Genomic DNA, 24655 nt, shown 5'->3' with positions numbered 1-24655 from the left:
AAACGATTGCAATAATAACAAAAGGGAAATAATAGAAAAGGGAGGGATCAAAATAAGTTATTTATAAATAATGTGTAATGTCGTAATATCACAATGGAAAGCAGTAATTTTAAATAATCCAAATATTCTGAATATTTTATATATAATTACATATGATTAAATGTTTCCTGTCTATGACTCCAGACTCCAAAACAAATAAATAAAAATAAGAAATCAAACAACTAAAGCCGTAATCTCTATTTTCAGGTTGTTTCTCAATAAATAGACTCCTGACTAATGAAATACGGACGGCCGTGCGTGTGTTCTGGCCATAACTAGTAGGATAAATCCATTTAACAGATGATAAACAAGCAAGAAAATGAACATGGAAAAGGTCAAAATGTAGCTAACGGCAAAAAAAGCAGCAAAGTTTCAAAAGATGTGAGCATGAAGCCAGAGCGTGAAGGCGGACGGCGGTCGTGGTTCACGGAAAACCAGCACTTTGTTTTTTATAAGTTTAACACACTATTTCTCCCCAGTGGAGTAAACATCATAATAATAATAATAATAATAATAATAATAATAATAATAATAATAATAATAATACATTTTATTTGAAGGCGCCTTTCTTGGCACTCAAGGTCGCCGTACACAACACGTTCAAAAATAAAACCAGCAAAACACATTTAACCCTTGTCTTTAGGTCAAGGGAGGGTGAAGGGAGAAAAGAAGGAATGAAGGAAGGGAGAAAAGATGGAAGGAAGGAAAGAAGGAAGTAAGGAAGAAAGGAGAAAAGAAGGAAGAAAGTAGGAAAGGAAGTAAGGAAGGGAGAAAAGATGGAAGGAAGGAAAGAAGGAAGAAAAGATGGAAGGAAGGGAGAAAGGAAGGAAAGAAGGAAGAAAAGATGGAAGGAAGGGAGAAACGAAGGAAAGAATGGAGAAAAAGGAAAGAAGGAAAAGCAAAGAAGGTAATAAAGGAACGAATGATGGAAGGGAGGTAGGAAGAAAAAGGAGTAAAGGAGGGTAAAAAAGGAGGAAAAGAGGAAAGGAAGAAGGAAGGAGAGAGCAGGAGGAAAGAAGGAGAGAAGAATTGGGTCATTTTGACGCAAAGACAGTACAAGGGTTAAAAACATCAGAAAACATTTAAAAACAGCAGAGGTAAAAAATAAAGAAAAAAAAACAAAACATGAGCGCGTCTCGGACGTCTCCCCGGCCAATCCGCGCTCAGCCTCAGGCCCAGTCTCACGCTCATTGGTCTACAGATGAACCGACCTAACCCAACGTCCAATGGCAGCGCGGTGGGCGGGGCCATAGACATGTCATCTCCTCCTCCCGCTCCCATGGAGCTGCTGCGATACGTCAACGCCGCCGCCATATTGGATGTTCAAGACTGCGCTGTAAACTAATCAGAATCAGAATCAGCTTTATGGCCAGGTTCGAACATTGTCCAACAAGGAATTTGACTCCGGTAATTTCGCTCTTTGGTATTAAAATAAACAATAAACAATAAACAAATGTGGTATTTCTATGTACAGTATAAACATTTTAAAGGTGCAGCAGTTTGAGGTAGTGAGAAGGACAGTTCTGAATAGTTCAGAAGTTCTGAAGTGAAAACAAGTAAATGGACTTATTTTCATAAAGCGCCTTTCTACAAAGAAATATACTTGGGAAACAGTTAGGCACCAAATATCATATATTTAATTTTCTCAGATGGCAAAAATAAGAACTTTATTGATCCCACATAGGAGTAATTCATGTTATATCAGCACAAGGGAGAACAAGGTGGTGCCGAAAAACAATATAGGCTATATCCCCCTCACAAAAATAAGAAAAATAGAGAAACATATTTTCTCATCAACAAAACATATTTTAAATTTTTCAATTAACAAAATAAAACAGAACCATTTTTCAGACAAGAAAATAACATTTGAACAATTTTTCAGGCAACAAAATAACATTTGAACCATTTTTCAGGGAACAAAATAACATTTGAACCATTTTTCAGGGAACAAAATAACATTTGAACCATTTTTCAGGGAACAAAATAACATGTTTTGTTAATATCATATATATGTCTATGGGCGGGCCCGCCTGCAGCACAGTGGGCGGGGCCTGTAACCCGGTGGGCGGGGCATTGACCAGGTGGGCGGGGCCTGCTGCAGCCTGCAGGAGGAGGTCCGGGCGCTCCGCGGCTCAGAGCGTCAGGATGGGAGATGTGCTGAACTTTGGTTAACATCCCTCTGGTTTGTGTCGAGTCCTCCGGCGCCACGGCCGTCTGCGGGGTCGGGGAGGAGCGGGGGAGGCGCGGGTGAGGACTGTTGTCACACAGGAATCAAAATGCTGCCATCACTTTATGTCCAGTATTCAAACATGTGTCTGTGATTTGATTGATTGGCATCATGGTGTCATCATGACCACCTAACCTTTTCTTTCTTTTTTCTTTCTCAGACGGGGTTTTCTTCTCCCTCCTGCAGGCCCTGATGCTTTTCTGGATGCTCCTCACTCCAGCTGAACGCTCAGTCGTGTCGACACTGCTGGGAGTCATATTTACTCTCTCCAGAGTTATTTAACCTGTAGTGTTGAGTTTTATTAACACTGACAGTGTTAGCCAGTGTTATTTTTTACTAAATTTTGAGTTATTTTTACTCTGAAATTTTAACACTGTGGAAAGAGTTAATTTAACACCAATTCTGATAAGGACCAAAGACTCGGACACAGTGTTAAATTCAACTCTTTAAGTGTTGATTTAACACTGCGAGATTTACTGTGTGGATCCCAGTGGGCTGTGAGGAGACCGGAATCCTCCTGCACCCATCAGTCCCAGTAGTCCCAGTCCCAGTCCCAGGAACCAGGACCAGGAACCAGGAACCAGGGACCAGGGACCAGGAACCAGGGACCAGGGACCAGAAACCAGGAACCGGAACCAGTCCCAGTCCCAGGAACCAGAAACCAGAAACCAGGAACCTGCAGGAACCAGGGACCCGGAACCTGCAGGAACCAGGGACCCGGCCCTCCAGGCTCAGCTGTGCAGGTCCGGGCGCCTGCATGCTTCCAGGACGCGGCCCCCAGGAGCAGGGCATGCGGCCCCGGGGCCCCCGGGACTGACTGCTCGCGGATTACCGGCCGCACCGGCCGCAGGATGAAGGAGAAGTCCAAGAACGCGGCCCGGACCCGGCGGGAGAAGGAGAACAGCGAGTTCTACGAGCTGGCCAAGCTGCTGCCGCTGCCGGCCGCCATCACCTCCCAGCTGGACAAGGCCTCCATCATCCGGCTGACCAGCAGCTACCTGCGGATGAGAGCCGTGTTCCCCGAAGGTAGGACCGCGGATCCGGCCCCGGGGCTCAGTTACACAGTTATTACACAGTCAGAACACACGGTAATATAACTGCAGATATTGAAAGTTGAAGTTATATTGGGGGAAAAAATGGACAGGAGCACTGATTCTTTGCACCTTTGACAATTCTACAGCCATAAAATCAAAATAAATCCAGGCGGCCTGAATGTAATGACAGTATAAGGAGGTTAAAGGCCATGGAGAAGACTTCTGCTCAGAAACCCGTCCCCTTCTGAACAGTTTGTTCTGGAGTAAACAGCCGCTGGATCGGATTAGATATTCCTATTTGTTTTGTTTCGTAAATAATGAATTTAAATAAATAAAAAATGAGCAGATTTAATTTGAATTTGTATTTGCTTGGCCTCTTATGATTTATAAATGTGAGGGTTACTTTGAAAAAAATACAAGATTGATGAAACCCGGAGAAAGTCTCGTTTCTCAGTTCAATTCAATTTCATTTTATTTGCGTCTATTACAAAAAATGTTGTCTCTAGGATGTTTCCAGAGACCCAGAACATAAACATAAACCCCTGAGCAATTATTACATAAACAATGGCAGGTAAAAACTCCCCTAGTGGGTTCAGGGTTCCGCTCGGATCTGATGTGTCTAGGCGGTGAACAGTGGGGCCCCCGACCGTCATCCGGCCTCTCCGAGGCGGCCCCGGGGGCCTCGGGGGGCCCCGGGGGGCCTCGGCCGGACCTTCAGCCGGACCTTCAGCCGGTGTCGTGCCAAAAAGTGATTGCCTGCCAGAATCTGATTTCTTCTGATTTGTGGCCGCGGGAGCGCGCACAGCAGCCCGTTGAGCGAGAGCGCTGAAACGTCAGAGTTTCAGATTATGAAACTCAAGAATGAGATCAAGTCATATTTAGGCAGAAACAACTTTTCATTAACTGTAGTTGGCCTTCAATCAATTTTTGGCAGGTGAAAATGTGTTGTATGTGTTGTATGTATGTGTTGTAATGGTCCTTTAAAAGAGTTTAAAGCAATCCTGTGAGCTCTAGTGTTTATATTATGAAGCTCAATAATGAGATCAAATCATATTTAGGCAGAAACAACCTTTCATTAACTGTATTTGGCCTTCAATCAATTTTTGGCAGGTAAAAAGACCCATTTTTAGGGGAGAAATCAGATTGTGGCAGGCAGGCAATCACTTTTTGGCACGACACCGGGCCTTCAGCCGGACCCTCAGCCGGCACCCAGGGGCCCCACCCGGCCCCCGCTGCAGCGGCAGAGCGGCTCTCCTGCCTCCTGCACGCCAGGGTGCAGGAGGTGGACGAGAGGGACATGGAAAGAAACCCGAAGGAAACACGGACACGGGGACATCAGTGTTGTCAAACTCCCCAGTTATAATGAATGCTGCAAAAGATCCACGGAAATCAAATCCTCTTTCTTGTACAACAATGGTGAGTGTTGAAGAAAGATGCGGCGCGTCACTTGTTGGATTAGAAATAAATGATAGTGGGCCAGTAGGACGCGCGGCTCCCCTGCTGCTGCTGCTGCTGCTGTTTCTGCTGCTGTTTCTGCAGAAATGCTGGATCCCGTAAATAGGCCTACACACATTGTTATCCGAGTTCAGTGTGTGCATTTGTATATATTTATTTGTTATGAGGGTGAACATGTGCAGATGTGCGGCTGTTATAACGGAGGCTGCACCGCCGCGAACGTGAACTCTGAGGGGCTTCAGTCCCGGCTGGATCAGTCCCCCCTGGATCAGTCCCCCGCTGGCCCCGCACTCCCTGCAGGGACGTGCGTGTCTCTGCGGGTCTGCATGCGTGCACGGCGTCTGCATGGCTGCAAGCATCCGTGCGCTGTCCCCTGCTCTCCACCGGCTGCACCTGCATGGAGGCTCCTTGGTTTTTCTCCCTCCTGGATGTATTTATTGCGTTCACCAGGCTGGAGAGCAGCAGCCCCACCCCGGGGTGCATGGGCCCCAGGGGGACCCGGTCCCATAGAAGACTTGTTCACTTGGAAGTTTGCTGCCTAAATACTGAAAAACCAAAGTTTTAATCTTATACAAACATGCTACAATTCAGCCCAGAGTGAGTTCATCAACGACATCACCGTGATTTTTTTTGGAAGAAAGAAATGTTGCCGTCCTTCCATCTCCAGCTCCAGCTCCAGCTCCAGCTCGGCTTTGTAATTCAATTCAATTCAGTTTTATTTATATAGCGTCTAATACAACAATAGTTGTCTCCAGACGCTCCAGAGACCCAGAACATCAAATGTTCGTCAAAGGATTTAACTGGACGTTTTTGTTTGTTGGTTTCCTAAAGTAGACTCTGCACGCCGCCACGTTAGAATAACCAGAACTACTGCTGCTTGTTTTCTTTCTTTCTCTCTCTTTTTTTCTGTAGGTATTAGTTGTTAGTTTGTCTTTTGTTTGGCAGATTGAACGTTTTTTCCGCCGTGCGTGTTGGAGGATTCCGAATCGCTCGGCCTGAACTGCGCAGAACTTCATCAATACTAACAACCTCGTTACTGTTCATTTATTATATTAATACATGACAGAAAAGGGAGAAAAAGAAGAACGTAGCCGATGTGAAACTGACTATAGTTTCCCCTGAAACGAACATTTTCTGGACCAAATCAGTAGCATGGGTCTATTTCTATATTGTATTTATACGGCATTTGAAAATGAGAAAATGACGCAGCAAAGGTAATTTATTTATATATTATCAAGAACCCCCCCCCCCCACACACACACACACACATTTGAGATAAGTATGTTCAGTTAATTAATTGATCAACCCGATTTAAGATTAGATTAGATTAGATTAGATTCAATTTTATTTTCATTGCACATGTCAAAAGTACAGGGCAACGAAATGCAGTTAAGATCTAACCAGAAGTTCTTATGCAGTGAAATAAATAATATATATATATATATATATATATATATATATATATATATATATATATATATATATATATATATATATATATATATATGTATGTAGAGATGAGATGTGATTATATTTACACAGATTTGAATTACAGTATATAGCCTACATGGGTGATTGCAACATTTTGCAGCTTTATTGGACAAATTAAAATAATTGAAAATGTTGCTGGTGACTGATCGGGCCGCGTCAGCAGCTGCTTTCACTCCGCGTCCTCGGACCCGCGGCTCGGATCCTCGGCTCCGCTGACCCGGGGAGCGGGCCCGCGGGCCCGCGGCTCCGCTGACCCGGGGAGCGGATCCTCGGCTCCGCTGACCCGGGGAGCGGGCCCGCGGGCCCGCGGCTCGGCCGACACCGTGTCCAGGGGACTTTTCTCCACAGGCTTCTGCCGGTTTCCTTTTCGTTTAATGAGCCGGTTCCGTTTCTGTTTTTCTTGCCACTGTTTGGCTTAAGGTTTTTCTCCCACTAGGGAGTTTTTACCTGCCATTGTTTATGTAATAATTGCTCGGGGGTTCATGTTCATGTTCTGGGTCTCTGGAAAGCGTCTAGAGACAACTTTTGTTGTATTAGACGCTATATAAGTAAAATTGAATTGAATTGAAATTAATTATGTTCTCCCAGACCAGTGAAACCTTCCCGTCGGGCCCAGAACCAGAACCAGAACCAGAGGCCGTCCCGCAGTGAAGGGGGATGTTGCAGTCGCTGTAACATTTCACTTGCTTGTATTGTTGTTACAATATCTTAGAAACATTCTCATTACTCGTGATAATTAAGTTCAATAATGTTTTACAAATCCCCGAATTGAAATCATACAAACAAGAATAATAATAAAAAAAAAATTAAATGATCGACATGGGAGTGATCCTGTTTCTGGCCTGTGTGTGTGTGTGTGTGTGTGTGCTACTGAACTGTTTGGATGTTTGGATGTAAACCCGAGACATACGCAAGTTTATTCCCTTTCCAAGTATTTTGCAGCTTCGCTGCTGCAGTCAATGACATGTTTTCATTTGATGTTTGCATGGATCCTTAAAGTGACAGAAAAGGTGCATGCAGCACCCATAACAATAGCAGGCCATACACATATTTTCTTCCTCCATTTTATTTATTACTTTATGATCATTTTATCATAGATGTATTTTTCCAGCTGGGATGGCATTTAAATACTGCATTTTTAAACCGTTTCAGTCTTCTCTTTGCAAGACAGCATTTATAACCAGCACTCAAAAAGGTCTTTATCTCATGTTTTGCACGCTTGCACTAAATAGGAGAAGTATTTACTCGTTGTTTTTGTCTTGTATGTTGTCTGGCAGGTCTGGGGGAGTCGTGGGGTCACGTGAGCCGCAGCAGCTCGGTGGACGGAGTCGCTCAGGAACTGGGCTCCCACTTCCTCCAGGTACGAGCTGCTAACAAACACTCACACGGACACCTGGGGAAATCAACCACACAGGACATATATGAACACAGCTATTATGAATGAATGAATGAAGTTTATTCAGTCATGACAACACAAAACACAACGCCAAAAAAACATTGTGCACAGCATTAACATTTCCACCAAACCAATAATCATGTGTTGAACAATAACTGAAAAGGCTGAAGAAAACTGCTTATAAAAGCCTATCCTTTATTATCAACTTTCTTTTTTTGGCTACCGACCTCCAGAAAACCAAAAAGAGAATAGAAAAGCAAAGAATTAACAGAAAAGCAAAAAAACAACAAAAGGCAAAGAAACAACAGAAAAGCAAAGAAACATTAACAGATAGTCAATCACACTTATAAGAATAAAAAATAGCTTTACAAACCATTTTCTTAAAAACCAAAAGAGAATGACATGGTTTTAAGTTTTTAAGTTTATGTTGGCATCATTCCAGAATGTAACTCCAGTAATGGAGTCACGTCTCCTTTTCAGACCTTTTTTAGCTTTTTGTACAGTAAAATTGCAGACACCTCTAAGATTATAACGAGTCTCCTGAATTTAATTATTTGTTATTATTATTCATTGTCTTTAGTCTGGCTAAGTGCTGTGTGTGTGTGTGTGTGTGTGTGTGTGTGTGTGTGTGTGTGTGTGTGTGTGTGTGTGTGTGTGTGTGTGTGTGTGTGTGTGCGCCATCTGCCTCCTCCGGTCTTTATTCGGGGCTGGAATGAGCTGAACACATTCACGGTCACGCTCCGACCGTCTGTCCTGCAGCCCTCGCACATCTGAGGGGGAGGACGGGTTCACCAATATGTTCTTAAGAACCATCTGAAGAAATGTCTTAAGAAATTCATAAGAAAGTTCTTAAGTGAAATTCCTCAATATTTTCTTAAGAACTGTAATTTCTTACGAATTTCTTATTTTTCTTACTTCCTAAAATATGTCATTGCATTGCACGCACCAACAAACAACATTTATTTATATATATATATATATATATATATATATATATATATATATATATATATATATTTTATATATATATATATATATATATATATATATATATATATATATATATATATATATATATATATATATATATATATTTATATATATATATATGTATATATATATATATATATATATATATATATATATATATATATATATATATATTATATATACAGGTAGTTTGCGTCTTAACCGTCAGTCACTCACTAAACATTGAGAAGGAGAAAAAGAGATGCAGGAACTTTGCAAGGTTATGGTGGATGAGATTAATGTGCGAAAAAAAATACTATTGGGGAAAATTAATAATAATTAATTTTATTATTATTACCTTTTCACAGAAACAATTTTAAGACAGGTCAAGGTTGTCTTAAAGTTAAGAAAAAAGTCAAGAACAAATTTGAGAACTTTTATTTCAAGAATACCATTTATTCTTAAGTTTTTTCTTAAGAAGAAACTTAAGAAGAAAGTTGAGAAAATACGTAGAACTTTTTTGGAGAATATGACTCTTTTTTCTTCTTAACACTGAGCTTAAGAAAAAAATGACACTTAAGAAGAGAGAGGGAGGCGTTGTAACTGCATTTAAACACCTGGAGGCTGACGTTGTTACGGTGTTTAAACGCCTGGAGGCTGACGTTGTTACGGTGTTTAAACACCTGGAGGCTGACGTTGTTACGGCCTTTAAACGCCTGACATTGTTAAGGTGTTTTAACGCCTGGAGGCTGACGTTGTTACGGTGTTTTAACACCTGGAGGCTGACGTTATTACGGTGTTTTAACACCTGGAGGCTGACGTTGTTACGGTGTTTTAACACCTGGAGGCTGACGTTGTTACGGTGTTTTAACACCTGGAGGCTGACGTTATTACGGTGTTTTAACACCTGGAGGCTGACGTTGTTACGGTGTTTAAACACCTGACGTTGTTACGGTGTTTAAACACCTGGAGGCTGACGTTGTTACGGTGTTTAAACACCTGGAGGCTGACGTTGTTACGGTGTTTAAACGCCTGGAGGCTGACGTTGTTACGGTGTTTTAACACCTGGAGGCTGACGTTGTTACGGTGTTTAAACACCTGGAGGCTGACGTTGTTACGGTGTTTAAACACCTGGAGGCTGACGTTGTTACGGTGTTTTAACACCTGGAGGCTGACGTTGTTACGGTGTTTTAACACCTGGAGGCTGACGTTGTTACGGTGTTTTAACACCTGGAGGCTGACGTTGTTACGGTGTTTTAACACCTGGAGGCTGACGTTGTTACGGTGTTTTAACACCTGGAGGCTGACATTGTTACGGTGTTTTAACACCTGGAGGCTGACGTTGTTACGGTGTTTTAACGCCTGGAGGCTGACGTTGTTACGGTGTTTTAACGCCTGGAGGCTGACGTTGTTACGGTGTTTTAACGCCTGGAGGCTGACGTTGTTACAGTGTTTAAACGCCTGGAGGCTGACGTTGTTACGGTGTTTTAACGCCTGGAGGCTGACGTTGTTACAGTGTTTTAACACCTGGAGGCTGACGTTGTTACGGTGTTTTAACGCCTGGAGGCTGACGTTGTTACAGTGTTTTAACGCCTGGAGGCTGACGTTGTTATGGTGTTTAAACACCTGGAGGCTGACGTTGTTACGGTGTTTTAACACCTGGAGGCTGACGTTGTTACGGTGTTTAAACACCTGGAGGCTGACGTTGTTACGGTGTTTAAACACCTGGAGGCTGACGTTGTTACGGTGTTTTAACACCTGGAGGCTGACGTTGTTACGGTGTTTTAACGCCTGGAGGCTGACGTTGTTACGGTGTTTAAACGCCTGGAGGCTGACGTTGTTACGGTGTTTAAACACCTGGAGGCTGACGTTGTTACGGTGTTTAAACACCTGGAGGCTGACGTTGTTGCGGTGTTTAAACACCTGGAGGCTGACGTTGTTACAGTGTTTAAACACCTGGAGGCTGACGTTGTTACGGTGTTTAAACACCTGGAGGCTGACGTTGTTACGGTGTTTAAACACCTGACGTTGTTACGGTGTTTAAACACCTGGAGGCTGACGTTGTTACGGTGTTTAAACACCTGGAGGCTGACGTTGTTACGGTGTTTAAACACCTGGAGGCTGATGTTGTTACGGTGTTTTAACACCTGGAGGCTGATGTTGTTACGGTGTTTTAACACCTGGAGGCTGATGTTGTTACGGTGTTTTAACACCTGGAGGCTGACGTTGTTACGGTGTTTAAACACCTGGAGGCTGACGTTGTTACAGTGTTTAAACACCTGGAGGCTGACGTTGTTACGGTGTTTAAACGCCTGGAGGCTGACGTTGTTACAGTGTTTTAACACCTGGAGGCTGACGTTGTTACGGTGTTTAAACACCTGGAGGCTGACGTTGTTACGGTGTTTAAACGCCTGGAGGCTGACGTTGTTACGGTGTTTTAACACCTGGAGGCTGACGTTGTTACGGTGTTTTAACACCTGGAGGCTGACGTTGTTACGGTGTTTAAACACCTGGAGGCTGACGTTGTTACGGTGTTTTAACACCTGGAGGCTGACGTTGTTACGGTGTTTTAACGCCTGGAGGCTGACGTTGTTACGGTGTTTTAACACCTGGAGGCTGACGTTGTTACGGTGTTTTAACGCCTGGAGGCTGACGTTGTTACGGTGTTTTAACGCCTGGAGGCTGACGTTGTTACGGTGTTTTAACGCCTGGAGGCTGACGTTGTTACAGTGTTTAAACGCCTGGAGGCTGACGTTGTTACGGTGTTTAAACACCTGGAGGCTGACGTTGTTACAGTGTTTTAACGCCTGGAGGCTGACGTTGTTACAGTGTTTAAACGCCTGGAGGCTGACGTTGTTACGGTGTTTAAACGCCTGGAGGCTGACGTTGTTACGGTGTTTTAACGCCTGGAGGCTGACGTTGTTACGGTGTTTAAACGCCTGGAGGCTGACGTTGTTACGGTGTTTTAACACCTGGAGGCAGACGTTGTTACGGTGTTTAAACACCTGGAGGCTGACGTTGTTACGGTGTTTAAACACCTGGAGGCTGACGTTGTTACGGTGTTTTAACACCTGGAGGCTGACGTTGTTACGGTGTTTTAACACCTGGAGGCAGACGTTGTTACGGTGTTTAAACACCTGGAGGCTGACGTTGTTACGGTGTTTAAACACCTGGAGGCTGACGTTGTTACGGTGTTTAAACGCCTGGAGGCTGACGTTGTTACGGTGTTTAAACACCTGGAGGCTGACGTTGTTACAGTGTTTAAACACCTGGAGGCTGACGTTGTTACGGTGTTCTAACACCTGGAGGCTGACGTTGTTACGGTGTTTAAACACCTGACGTTGTTACGGTGTTTTAACGCCTGGAGGCTGACGTTGTTACAGTGTTTTAACACCTGGAGGCTGACGTTGTTACGGTGTTTAAACACCTGACGTTGTTACGGTGTTTTAACACCTGGAGGCTGACGTTGTTACGGTGTTTAAACACCTGGAGGCTGACGTTGTTACGGTGTTTTAACACCTGGAGGCTGACGTTACGGTGTTTTAACACCTGGAGGCTGACGTTGTTACGGTGTTTTAACACCTGGAGGCTGACGTTACGGTGTTTTAACACCTGGAGGCTGACGTTGTTACGGTGTTTTAACGCCTGGAGGCTGACGTTGTTACGGTGTTTAAACACCTGGAGGCTGACGTTGTTACGGTGTTTTAACACCTGGAGGCTGACGTTGTTACGGTGTTTTAACACCTGGAGGCTGACGTTGTTACGGTGTTTAAACACCTGGAGGCTGACGTTGTTACGGTGTTTAAACACCTGGAGGCTGACGTTGTTACGGTGTTTAAACACCTGACGTTGTTACGGTGTTTAAACACCTGGAGGCTGACGTTGTTACGGTGTTTAAACACCTGACGTTGTTATGGTGTTTAAACACCTGGAGGCTGACGTTGTTACGGTGTTTAAACACCTGACGTTGTTACGGTGTTTAAACACCTGGAGGCTGACGTTGTTACGGTGTTTAAACACCTGGAGGCTGACGTTGTTACGGTGTTTAAACACCTGGAGGCTGACGTTGTTACGGTGTTCTAACACCTGGAGGCTGACGTTGTTACGGTGTTCTAACACCTGGAGGCTGACGTTGTTACGGTGTTTAAACACCTGACGTTGTTACGGTGTTTTAACAACTGGAGGCTGACGTTGTTACGGTGTTTAAACGCCTGGAGGCTGACGTTGTTACAGTGTTTAAACACCTGGAGGCTGATGTTGTTACGGTGTTTTAACGCCTGGAGGCTGACGTTGTTATGGTGTTTAAACGCCTGGAGGCTGACGTTGTTACAGTTTTTAAACGCCTGGAGGCTGACGTTACGGTGTTTTAACACCTGGAGGCTGACGTTGTTACGGTGTTTAAACACCTGGAGGCTGACATTGTTACGGTGTTTAAACACCTGGAGGCTGACGTTGTTACGGTGTTCTAACACCTGGAGGCTGACGTTGTTACGGTGTTCTAACACCTGGAGGCTGACGTTGTTACGGTATTTTAACACCTGGAGGCTGACGTTGTTACGGTGTTTAAACACCTGACGTTGTTACGGTGTTTTAACACCTGGAGGCTGACGTTGTTACGGTGTTTAAACACCTGACGTTGTTACGGTGTTTTAACAACTGGAGGCTGACGTTGTTACGGTGTTTAAACGCCTGGAGGCTGACGTTACGGTGTTTAAACGCCTGGAGGCTGACGTTGTTACAGTGTTTAAACACCTGGAGGCTGATGTTGTTACGGTGTTTAAACACCTGGAGGCTGATGTTGTTACGGTGTTTTAACACCTGGAGGCTGACGTTGTTACGGTGTTTAAACGCCTGGAGGCTGACGTTGTTACGGTGTTTAAACGCCTGGAGGCTGACGTTACGGTGTTTTAACACCTGACGTTGTTACGGTGTTTAAACGCCTGGAGGCTGACGTTGTTACGGTGTTTAAACGCCTGGAGGCTGACGTTGTTACGGTGTTTAAACGCCTGGAGGCTGACGTTGTTACAGTGTTTAAACGCCTGGAGGCTGACGTTGTTACGGTGTTTAAACACCTGGAGGCTGACGTTGTTACAGTGTTTAAACGCCTGGAGGCTGACGTTGTTACGGTGTTTAAACGCCTGGAGGCTGACGTTGTTACGGTGTTTTAACGCCTGGAGGCTGACGTTGTTACGGTGTTTAAACGCCTGGAGGCTGACGTTGTTACGGTGTTTTAACGCCTGGAGGCTGACGTTGTTACGGTGTTTAAACACCAGGAGGCTGACGTTGTTACGGTGTTTAAACACCTGGAGGCTGACGTTGTTACGGTGTTTAAACGCCTGGAGGCTGACGTTGTTACGGTGTTTTAACACCTGGAGGCAGACGTTGTTACGGTGTTTAAACACCTGGAGGCTGACGTTGTTACGGTGTTTAAACACCTGGAGGCTGACGTTGTTACGGTGTTTTAACACCTGGAGGCTGACGTTGTTACGGTGTTTTAACACCTGGAGGCAGACGTTGTTACGGTGTTTAAACACCTGGAGGCTGACGTTGTTACGGTGTTTAAACACCTGGAGGCTGACGTTGTTACGGTGTTTAACACCTGGAGGCTGACGTTGTTACGGTGTTTAACACCTGGAGGCTGACGTTGTTACGGTGTTTAAACACCTGGAGGCTGACGTTGTTACGGTGTTCTAACACCTGGAGGCTGACGTTGTTACGGTGTTTAAACACCTGGAGGCTGACGTTGTTACGGTGTTTAACACCTGGAGGCTGACGTTGTTACGGTGTTTAAACACCTGACGTTGTTACGGTGTTTTAACGCCTGGAGGCTGACGTTGTTACAGTGTTTTAACACCTGGAGGCTGACGTTGTTACGGTGTTTAAACACCTGACGTTGTTACGGTGTTTTAACACCTGGAGGCTGACGTTGTTACGGTGTTTAAACACCTGGAGGCTGACGTTGTTACGGTGTTTTAACACCTGGAGGCTGACGTTACGGTGTTTTAACACCTGGAGGCTGACGTTGTTACGGTGTTTTAACACCTGGAGGCTGACGTTACGGTGTTTTAACACCTGGAGGCTGACGTTGTTACGGTGTTTTAACGCCTGGAGGCTGACGTTGTTACGGTGTTTAAACACCTGGAGGCTGACGTTGTTACGGTGTTTTAACACCTGGAGGCTGACGTTGTTACGGTGTTTAAACGCCTGGAGGCTGACGTTGTTACGGTGTTTAAACACCTGGAGGCTGACGTTGTTACGGTGTTTTAACACCTGGAGGCTGACGTTGTTACGGTGTTTAAACACCTGGAGGCTGACGTTGTTACGGTGTTTAAACGCCTGGAGGCTGACGTTGTTACGGTGTTTAAACACCTGGAGGCTGACGTTGTTACGGTGTTTTAACACCTGGAGGCTGACGTTGTTACGGTGTTTAAACACCTGGAAGCTGACGTTGTTACGGTGTTTAAACGCCTGGAGGCTGACGTTGTTACGGTGTTTAAACACCTGGAGGCTGACGTTGTTACGGTGTTTAAACACCTGACGTTGTTACGGTGTTTAAACACCTGGAGGCTGACGTTGTTACGGTGTTTAAACACCTGGAGGCTGACGTTGTTACGGTGTTCTAACACCTGGAGGCTGACGTTGTTACGGTGTTCTAACACCTGGAGGCTGACGTTGTTACGGTGTTTAAACACCTGACGTTGTTACGGTGTTTTAACACCTGGAGGCTGACGTTGTTACGGTGTTTAAACACCTGACGTTGTTACGGTGTTTTAACAACTGGAGGCTGACGTTTTTACGGTGTTTAAACGCCTGGAGGCTGACGTTGTTACGATGTTTAAACACCTGGAGGCTGACGTTGTTACAGTGTTTAAACACCTGGAGGCTGATGTTGTTACGGTGTTTTAACGCCTGGAGGCTGACGTTGTTACGGTGTTTAAACGCCTGGAGGCTGACGTTGTTACGGTGTTTAAACGCCTGGAGGCTGACGTTACGGTGTTTTAACACCTGACGTTGTTACGGTGTTTAAACGCCTGGAGGCTGACGTTGTTACGGTGTTTTAACACCTGACGTTGTTACGGTGTTTAAACACCTGGAGGCTGATGTTGTTACGGTGTTTTAACGCCTGGAGGCTGACGTTGTTACGGTGTTTAAACACCTGGAGGCTGACGTTGTTACGGTGTTTTAACACCTGGAGGCTGACGTTGTTACGGTGTTTTAACACCTGGAGGCTGACGTTGTTACGGTGTTTAAACACCTGGAGGCTGACGTTGTTACGGTGTTTTAACACCTGGAGGCTGACGTTGTTACGGTGTTTAAACACCTGGAGGCTGACGTTGTTACGGTGTTTAAACACCTGACGTTGTTACGGTGTTTTAACACCTGGAGGCTGACGTTGTTACGGTGTTTAAACACCTGACGTTGTTACGGTGTTTTAACACCTGGAGGCTGACGTTGTTACGGTGTTTAAACACCTGGAGGCTGACGTTGTTACGGTGTTTAAACACCTGACGTTGTTACGGTGTTTTAACACCTGGAGGCTGACGTTGTTACGGTGTTTAAACACCTGACGTTGTTACGGTGTTTTAACACCTGGAGGCTGACGTTGTTACGGTGTTTAAACACCTGACGTTGTTACGGTGTTTAAACACCTGGAGGCTGACGTTGTTACGGTGTTTTAACACCTGGAGGCTGACGTTGTTACGGTGTTTAAACACCTGGAGGCTGACGTTGTTACGGTGTTTAAACACCTGACGTTGTTACGGTGTTTAAACACCTGGAGGCTGACGTTACGGTGTTTAAACACCTGACGTTGTTACGGTGTTTAAACACCTGACGTTGTTACGGTGTTTTAACACCTGGAGGCTGACGTTGTTACGGTGTTTAAACACCTGGAGGCTGACGTTGTTACGGTGTTTAAACACCTGGATGCTGACGTTGTTACGGTGTTTAAACACCTGACGTTGTTACGGTGTTTTAACACCTGGAGGCTGACGTTGTTACGGTGTTTTAACACCTGGAGGCTGACGTTGTTACGGTGTTTAAACACCTGACGTTGTTACAGTGTTTAAACACCTGGCGTTGTTACGGTGTTTTAACACCTGGAGGCTGACGTTGTTACGGTGTTTTAACAGCTGGAGGCTGACGTTGTTACGGTGTTTAAACACCTGACGTTGTTACGGTGTTTTAACACCTGGAGGCTGACGTTGTTACGGTGTTTAAACACCTGGAGGCTGACGTTGTTACGGTGTTTTAACACCTGGAGGCTGACGTTGTTACGGTGTTTAAACACCTGACGTTGTTACGGTGTTTAAACACCTGACGTTGTTACGGTGTTTAAACACCTGGCGTTGTTACGGTGTTTTAACACCTGGAGGCTGACGTTGTTACTGCGTTTAAAAACCCAGAGGCTGATGTTATTTCTGTTGTTCAGACTTCAGATTTCAGACTTCAGACTTTTTATTGTCATTATACAAGGCACAACGAAATTAAAGCAGCACGGAGTGGTGTTTTCCTTCAAAAAAATTACAAGTACTAGAATATTAGAGTACAATTAGAGTAAAAGTAAAAAAGTAGAAGTATAAAATAAAATCGACTCTGTAAAAATGGTATATATACAAAAATGTGCAACAGTGCAGCAGTGCAAACACATGAGCTCCAGTAGCAGCAGTCCGACCGTAGGGAGGGGGGTTGTGTGTGGGATCAATTTGTTACGCTAGTCTAAAAAACTCGGAGGCCGACGTTATTAAGTGTTTAAAAGCCTGGAAGCTTACATTATTACACCGTTTAAATGCGTGGAGGCTGATGTTGTTACGGTTTTTAAAAGCCTCGAGGCTGACGTTATTACAGTGTTTGAAAGCCTGGAGGCTGATGTTATTATGGTCATTAAAAGCCTAGAGGTTTACGTTATTACGGTGTGGTTATGGTGTTTGAAAGCCTGTAGGCTGACGTTATTATTGTGTTTTACGGTGTTTAAAAGCCTAGAGGCTGACGTTATTATGGTCTTTAAAAGCTTCGAGGTTTGACGTTACTGTGTGGCTACGGTGTTTAAAAGCCCGGAGTCTGAAGGTGTTTAAAAGCCTGTGTTTGGGATAAATTCCGATGCTAAACTACACATAAACAACAACTACGGTAACTAAACATTAACACAAACAGATTATTTACGCGTGTGACTGTGCGTGTGTGTGTGTGTGTGTGCGTGCGTGTGTGTGTGTGCGTGTGTGTGTGCGTGCGTGCGTGCGTGCGTGCGTGCGTGCGTGCGTGCGTGTGTGTGTGTGTGTGTGTGTGTGTGTGCGTGCGTGCGTGCGTGCGTGTGTGTGTGTGTGTGCGTGCGTGCGTGCGTGTGTGTGTGTGTGTGTGTGCGTGCGTGCGTGCGTGCGTGCGTGCGTGCGTGCGTGTGTGTGGGGGTGGGGGGTTAGTAGGAGAGGATAAGAGGAGAAAAGTAAACCCCAAGACACTAAAATAACTTCTCACGACAGGAAAACCAAGTTCTTCTGATGTTTCTCACACAGAGACGCGCCCATGTGAAACTAACTTCACATGTATGTTCTGGTCATTCAACTGGGAAATGAGGGAAGGGCTTTGTTTTCTGTTGTGGAAGAATCTGTCTATCTGTCGATCTACAGCAGTAGACAAACGATAAAATAAACTAACTCACTTATACTAATAAACACAGTTGTTATGGGATCAGCGGTCCGGCTCACAATGTAAAACTAAACTAGTTAAATGTGTTAACAGGGTCCCTGGTTCGGCTCATCTGGGGCTCGGTACGTTTGCGGGTCACTGGTTGCAGCTGCAGACTCTGGTTGACATTTCAAGGCAGATTCTTCTTCAGGCTGATAATGGAGGAGGCCGGCCCATAACTAGTAGCTCTTCATGCTAAGATAGGAGCTGTGGCGTTTTACAAAGCTCACAGAGAACTCCATAGGACCCTCGACAGGTCCAAGGTAGAAGAGATCTTGGGAGAAAGAGAAGAGGAAAAAGCGAGAAAGGGGGAGCCTGCTCTTTATAGCCGGGCCCCGGCTGCAATAAATCGACAACATCCCCTCCTGCGATTTGGGGTCCATGCCCAATGCGGGTGTTATTCCTTATCACCAAGGGCCGTAAATGCAAAGCCTGCTGGCTTTGAGTCATTAGGAGGTTCCTTTGTTTCGACGGTAAGAAATCAAGGCTGGTCTCAGAGTTAGGTTTATGAACTAGGCCTCAGAACTGACATCAAGTCTTTCCATGTTCAACACAGGACTGTGGCCCAACACTGACGTTGTTATGGTGTTTAAAAGCCTGGAGGCCGACTTTATTACTGCCTTTAAAAGATATGCTTGATTTTCTCCTGGAGACCTCAAGGACATTAATAGGAGTCATTATATTTCAACAGCAGCACAATAATAGTATAAAAATCACAAAGTGGAATTGACATCTAATTAAAGCGAAAAAAAAAAGTACTGTATTTTCTGGACTATAAGCCGCTAATTTTTTCATAGGTTTTGAACCATGCGAAGCAAATAAGACAAAATAAATGCAATTTCAAACAGATAAATAGATAAATAAATACTGGTTATTTTCTCTTGTTTCTGTCCCGTTTTAATCAGTAAAGTTGCTGCCGTGTTAAAAGACACTGTTAGGAAAGATCTATTTAGGTACAAACATGTACATCATTTACAGTTCAAAATCCTTCTGTACATGTAGTAAATATCTAATCTAACAGCATAAATATCTGCGGCTTGCATATCTTTTTCTTTTTTAAATAGAGCTGATGCGACTTATATGCAAGTGCGGCTTATAGTGCAGAAAACACGGTACTTAAAAATATTAAAATGTAGCTCTTGTTTTAATGCACATATTTCATTGTATAATGAATTCAATCTGTCACGTTGTTTTGAAGCTTTAGGACATGCAGTTACACACTTGTGTCCATGCAGAAAGACTTTACAACAGCTGGTTTCTGCTGATGTTACGACCTCTCTTTGCTATCATCTCTTTCAGACGTTGGACGGCTTCATTTTTGTGGTTGCTCCCGATGGGAAGATCATGTACATATCAGAAACGGCATCCGTGCACTTGGGCCTGTCACAGGTTGGTTTGACACAGATGGTAGGAGGTTCTGTGGGCCTGACACGGCTCACTTCACACCTGAACCCTCTTCTCAACAGGTAGAGCTGACGGGAAACAGCATTTACGAATACATCCATCCAGCCGACCACGAGGAGATGACGGCCGTCCTCACGGCACACCAGCCCTGCCACTCACACTTCCTGCAAGGTAACCGGGCTTACGGACACGCACTCTCCGGGCAGCGTGGACGACGCCAATGTTTTTCACAGGTTTTCACGTTCTCGTTTTTCTGCAGAATATGAGATGGAGCGCTCCTTCTTCCTGAGGATGAAATGTGTCCTGGCTAAAAGAAACTCCGGTCTCACCTGTGGAGGCTACAAGGTAACTGTTTCCACTGCTTCAAACAAAACAAAGTTTCCATCTTTCCATCCCTGACACCTGAGGGGAAGTATTGAGTGTTTTTGCTCCCTCTCGTATCACCATGGCCATGGTTACATGATGTTTTTTAATTCAGAATTAATTATTATTCCATATATGGAATACATGCTCAAACGGCTTGCCATACTGACTTCACTGCTGTCTTAACGTGGCTGTTAAAGTCCAGGTCTGAGTCCAGAACCACTCCCAGATTTCTGCCTTGGCTATTGGTTTTTAGCTTCACTGCTGACGTTTAATCTTTCTTCCTTCAAACACCATTATTTCTGTTTTGTCTTCATTTAACAGAAGAAAATTCTGGCACATTTATTCTTTCATTTGATCAATTCATTTGATCAATGTTTGAATTGGATTATAGTCTCCTGGTGAGATGGTTATATAGATTTGTGTCATCTGCGTATTTATGGTAACATATTTAATTCTTTTTCATAATTTGAGCAAGTGGGAGCATATTGATGTTAAACAACAGAAGCCCCAGAACTGAACCTTGAGGAACTCCACATGTTAATTGTGTTAGCTCAGATTTGTAGTTACCGTATTTTTGTGACCATTTAAACGCAGATAAACGTCTTATTTTTTTTTTAAATGTACCGCGCGCCCAATACACCCATTGTATTATTGTAAGGCGGACGTACCGTATTTTTCGCACTATAAGGCGCACCTAAAAGCCTTTAATTTTCTCAAAAACCAGCAGTGCGCCTTATATATGATCTTTACAGTAATGTCTGTTACTGTAGTCAGGGGGATTGTGGGTAATGTAGTCAGGGGGATTGTGGGTAATGTAGTCAGGGGGATTGTGGGTAATGTAGTTGGTGTAGCCGAAGTAACGGCGCTAAAAACGTCAGGAATCGTCACAGACGTTTAAGACAACAGCAGCGACGCTGACTCACATAATGGAGACTTTGACCAGACGGAGCAAAGCTGCTTTTTATTTTGTTAATAAAGTTTGACATACGGTACTTTTCTTCTTGTTTTTTTTTTTTGCATTTGCTCTAGGATTTTGTAGCATTTCCTGTAGCAGCTCCATCAGGTAGATGCTAACTCAACCCCAGCCACTATAGTACGGTATTTTACCAGATATTTAATGCGCCTTATAATGCGGTGCGCCTTATATGTGAAGGGTGTTTTAAAAGAGGTCATTCATTGAAGGTGCGCCTTATAGTGCGGAAAATATGGTAATTGAGGCCACCATGAGAAGTTAAAGGGGGAAGGGGGGCGCGTGAATTGTCCGTGATTGCCCGGCGGCGGCTCCGTGGCGGGACACCTGGGGCGGACGGGCAGACTCGGCCTCGCTACCGAGAAGGAGACGCGGCTCCCGGGGGGGAGCTGCGCGGAGGCGGGCCCGAAGGCCGGAGGAACCGCCAACCGCCCCAGCCCGCGGGGACGCGTCGGCTGCTGCTCGGTCTGCGGGCTCCGTCGTTTACTGTTGATGGATTGTAGATGCGTGGGCTGACGTGTCTGCTGGGCTGGACTGTTGTTCCAGCTTTCGCAAAAGCCGGCATCATTTCCGAGGGGCCGCTGCGCGCCTGGCTCAGCTCAGCTCAGCGCGATCAGGCTCGGATGAAGCCCTGACAACTGCTGCATATTTGATTTATCGCAGCTGTAATGTAGAAACGGAGGATGAAGATTTCGATGGGTTTGATTAATGTAATAACTTAAATAAAGTACAATCAAACTAAGTTTTTCTCCCGCTCTATTTTTAAATACGCACACTTGTATGCTTGTGTGTGTGTGTGTTGTACAGCGTGCGTGTGTGTGTGTTGTAAGGCGGCGCTCCATGTGTGTGTAGACGGCACCTTTTTTCGGTCGGTGCGCCGTATGTGTGTTTTAAATACAGAAATGACACAAAACTGAGGGTGCGTCTTTCCACACGGCGCGCCGAATGGTCGTGAAAATACGGTACCTTCAGACACAAAATAGTCCTTGTCTTTTAGATAGGACTCCAAGCAGATTAAAAAGATGAGTCTTTGAGACTAGTAGAGGGTCAGTGGTACGGAGGTCTTGAGGAAAACAGTCCCAGAGTTGTGGGCCAGAGCGACTGAAAAGCGCTACACCCCATAGAGGATACACGGTCCGATGGAGTGGAGAGGAGGGAGGCTGAGGAAGCCGGTGTTCCACTGTAGTCAGTACTGGAGATGAGGGGGGATGAGGGGGATGGCATCCCCCCTGAAATAAAAACGGTCCAAATCATCCCCCCTGAAATAAAAACGGTCCAAATCATCCCCCCTGTAAAACTGCCATCCCCACTTTCCATCCCTTATGTCATTTCATCAATGAATGTGGTTTTACTGCTATTTCAACATTTAGTCATCACCAGAAAAATAACACCAGAAAAATAACTTATTTGACAATTTTCACCTGTTTCAAGTAAAGTTTCACTTGAAATAAGTAGAAAAATCTGCCAGTGGGACAAGCAAAAAAAATCTTGTTCCACTGGCAGATTTTTCTACTTATTTTAAATGAAAATCTACTTGAAACAGGTGAAAATTGTTGTTTTTTTCCAGTGATGAGTCTTGTTTTAAGTGTAATGAGATTTTTTTACTAAAATGAGACATTTTAACTAGAAATAAGACAAATATTCTTGTTAAGATTGTGAGTTTTTGCAGTGATCCATGTTACTTATCCTGTGAAGGACAGAGTCATATTGATAAGTTCAGAAAAGTGTTTTTTATTGTTGTGTTTTGATGTATTTGATGTAAGCCCAGTGGATATTTAAAGCTTACAGAAGGCTGCATTTAACTGCTGCTATGTCATTCCTGCAGTATTTCTGCAGGTGATTTGGTCACTGCTATTACCATCCCCCCTGATCTTTTTTACAACTGGAGTACTGACTGTAGTGAACAGTTAAAGGTGGAAGACACCGCCCTGAGCTCTCCCAAACAGCACGTCTGATTCACAAGAACATCACTGCTGCATTACACACTTGAGCTCAGCTGCAGATGAAAGTCCAAGTGCAGCAGGAGCAGGATCCTGTGTGGGGGAATATTCAGGTGTGCTGCTGGTTACCAGCTGGTATGAGCTCATGAAAGGGTGAACTGGTGGTTGCTCTTGTGACTCTTTACATTGTTTGTAGTTACCGGTATGTCTCTCACCACATACAGTACCTCACCAAGCCCCTGTGTTGACACACAGATGCTCTGTGTGTCATGGCTTTATGGATGATGAGCGAACAAATTGATGGATTAGTGACATCAGTATGGCGTGTGATGAATCTTAGCGAATACAAATAGCAATTTCTGTGCCGTCTCACTTCAACATCTGCCTACTTGCTTCCTCTGTTGCTCTTCTGTTTTCCAACAAACTGCACACATCATTTTCTCATTCCTATTTATCCCCTAATGGACATGATAATGTTTCAGCCATAGAAGGTTCTCGAGTTGTGCAATCTTCCCAATGTCTGAAGAGCATGCTTTGTGAACAAATGAAGATATATCCCAAGGAAATCAGATTCAGCATGCAGGTTAACATCTGTGAGAACCCACTTGCTCCAAAATCAGGTGCTGCATGTTGGCTTTATGCATTTCTTCTTCTTCCTCACCAGAATAATTCAAACAATTATCAATGTATTTCTAAGACAGGAACTTAGGTTGAGAATTGCTTTTCAAGCGGAGGAATGAGAGAAAGAGAGCGGCTGTATTGTGTCATCATGAGAGTTGGCAGCAGGCAGAACATTCAGAAAGCCTACAGTAAAGCTCAGTGTTCTCGTGTTCTCGTGTTCTCGTTCCTCTGTAGAATTTGTAGAATTTTGTAGAATTTATTAAAGGATAGCCCCTTGAGATGTAACATCTCATTTTCAAGGGGGTCCCAAGAAAATGTAAGATTACAATACTGTATATCACATTAGAGTATAGACATACATGACATAAAACACACACACCCCCTCCCCACATAAGTCTAGTTACAAAATAGACTAATTGATTTACCGAAACAATGAGATAAATATAACGTAACAGAGAGAAAAAATACAGAAATAAATTAAAAACATAGACAATTTGTTTTAAGATGAGAGTATAATGACAACTTAAAACAATGAAAAGAGGTAATAGAACGCAAAAAGAGAGGAAGATTATTCCAATCTGATGGAGCTTTAAAATAAAATGATCTTTTACCAACCTCTTTTGAAATTCTAGGAACAAAGAAAAAAGGAAAATTCATATGTCTGAGTGAGTACGGAGAGTTCTATGGAATCATGAGTTCTTTTAAATATGGAGGAAAAACAGTGAAAATAAACACATTTAAAAGGGAACTGAAGCCAGTGAAATTGCCGTCTAGATTTGAGCTGAAACCAGTTCAATGAATCAAACATAAAACAATGATGTTCTGAAAGGACAACGTAACACAAATCTACATAATGAATTAAATAAAACAGTCAGAGGTTTAAGATGGGGATCTGGAGTATTTTCATAAACAATATCTGCATAATCAACAAGTGGTAATATGAGTTGAGAAATGAACCTTTTTCTGACAGGAAGTGTGAAACAGTTGATTGAACGGTAAAGTGAAGCGAGACAGCCATATGCTTTTTTAACAGTATAATCAATGTGAGGTTTAAAGGTGAGT

General features: G+C 44.0%; 1 protein-coding gene across 1 annotated transcript in view; it reads left to right on the top strand.

The window, feature by feature from the left end:
- The first annotated feature begins 3117 nt into the window (after positions 1–3117).
- sim1a (SIM bHLH transcription factor 1a) overlaps positions 3118–24655 on the top strand; it is a 46952-nt gene continuing 25414 nt past the window's right edge. The window contains exons 1-5 of the mRNA XM_061715333.1: positions 3118–3292; positions 7524–7606; positions 19592–19681; positions 19759–19867; positions 19956–20041. Of these exons, the coding sequence (XP_061571317.1) occupies positions 3118–3292; positions 7524–7606; positions 19592–19681; positions 19759–19867; positions 19956–20041 (543 nt within the window). The remainder of the gene's footprint in view (positions 3293–7523; positions 7607–19591; positions 19682–19758; positions 19868–19955; positions 20042–24655) is intronic.

Source organism: Cololabis saira, chromosome 3 (genome assembly GCF_033807715.1).
Source record: "Cololabis saira isolate AMF1-May2022 chromosome 3, fColSai1.1, whole genome shotgun sequence".
In the NCBI taxonomy this organism is placed as follows: Eukaryota; Metazoa; Chordata; class Actinopteri; order Beloniformes; family Belonidae; genus Cololabis; species Cololabis saira.
This window is presented reverse-complemented; position numbering and strand designations above follow the sequence as displayed.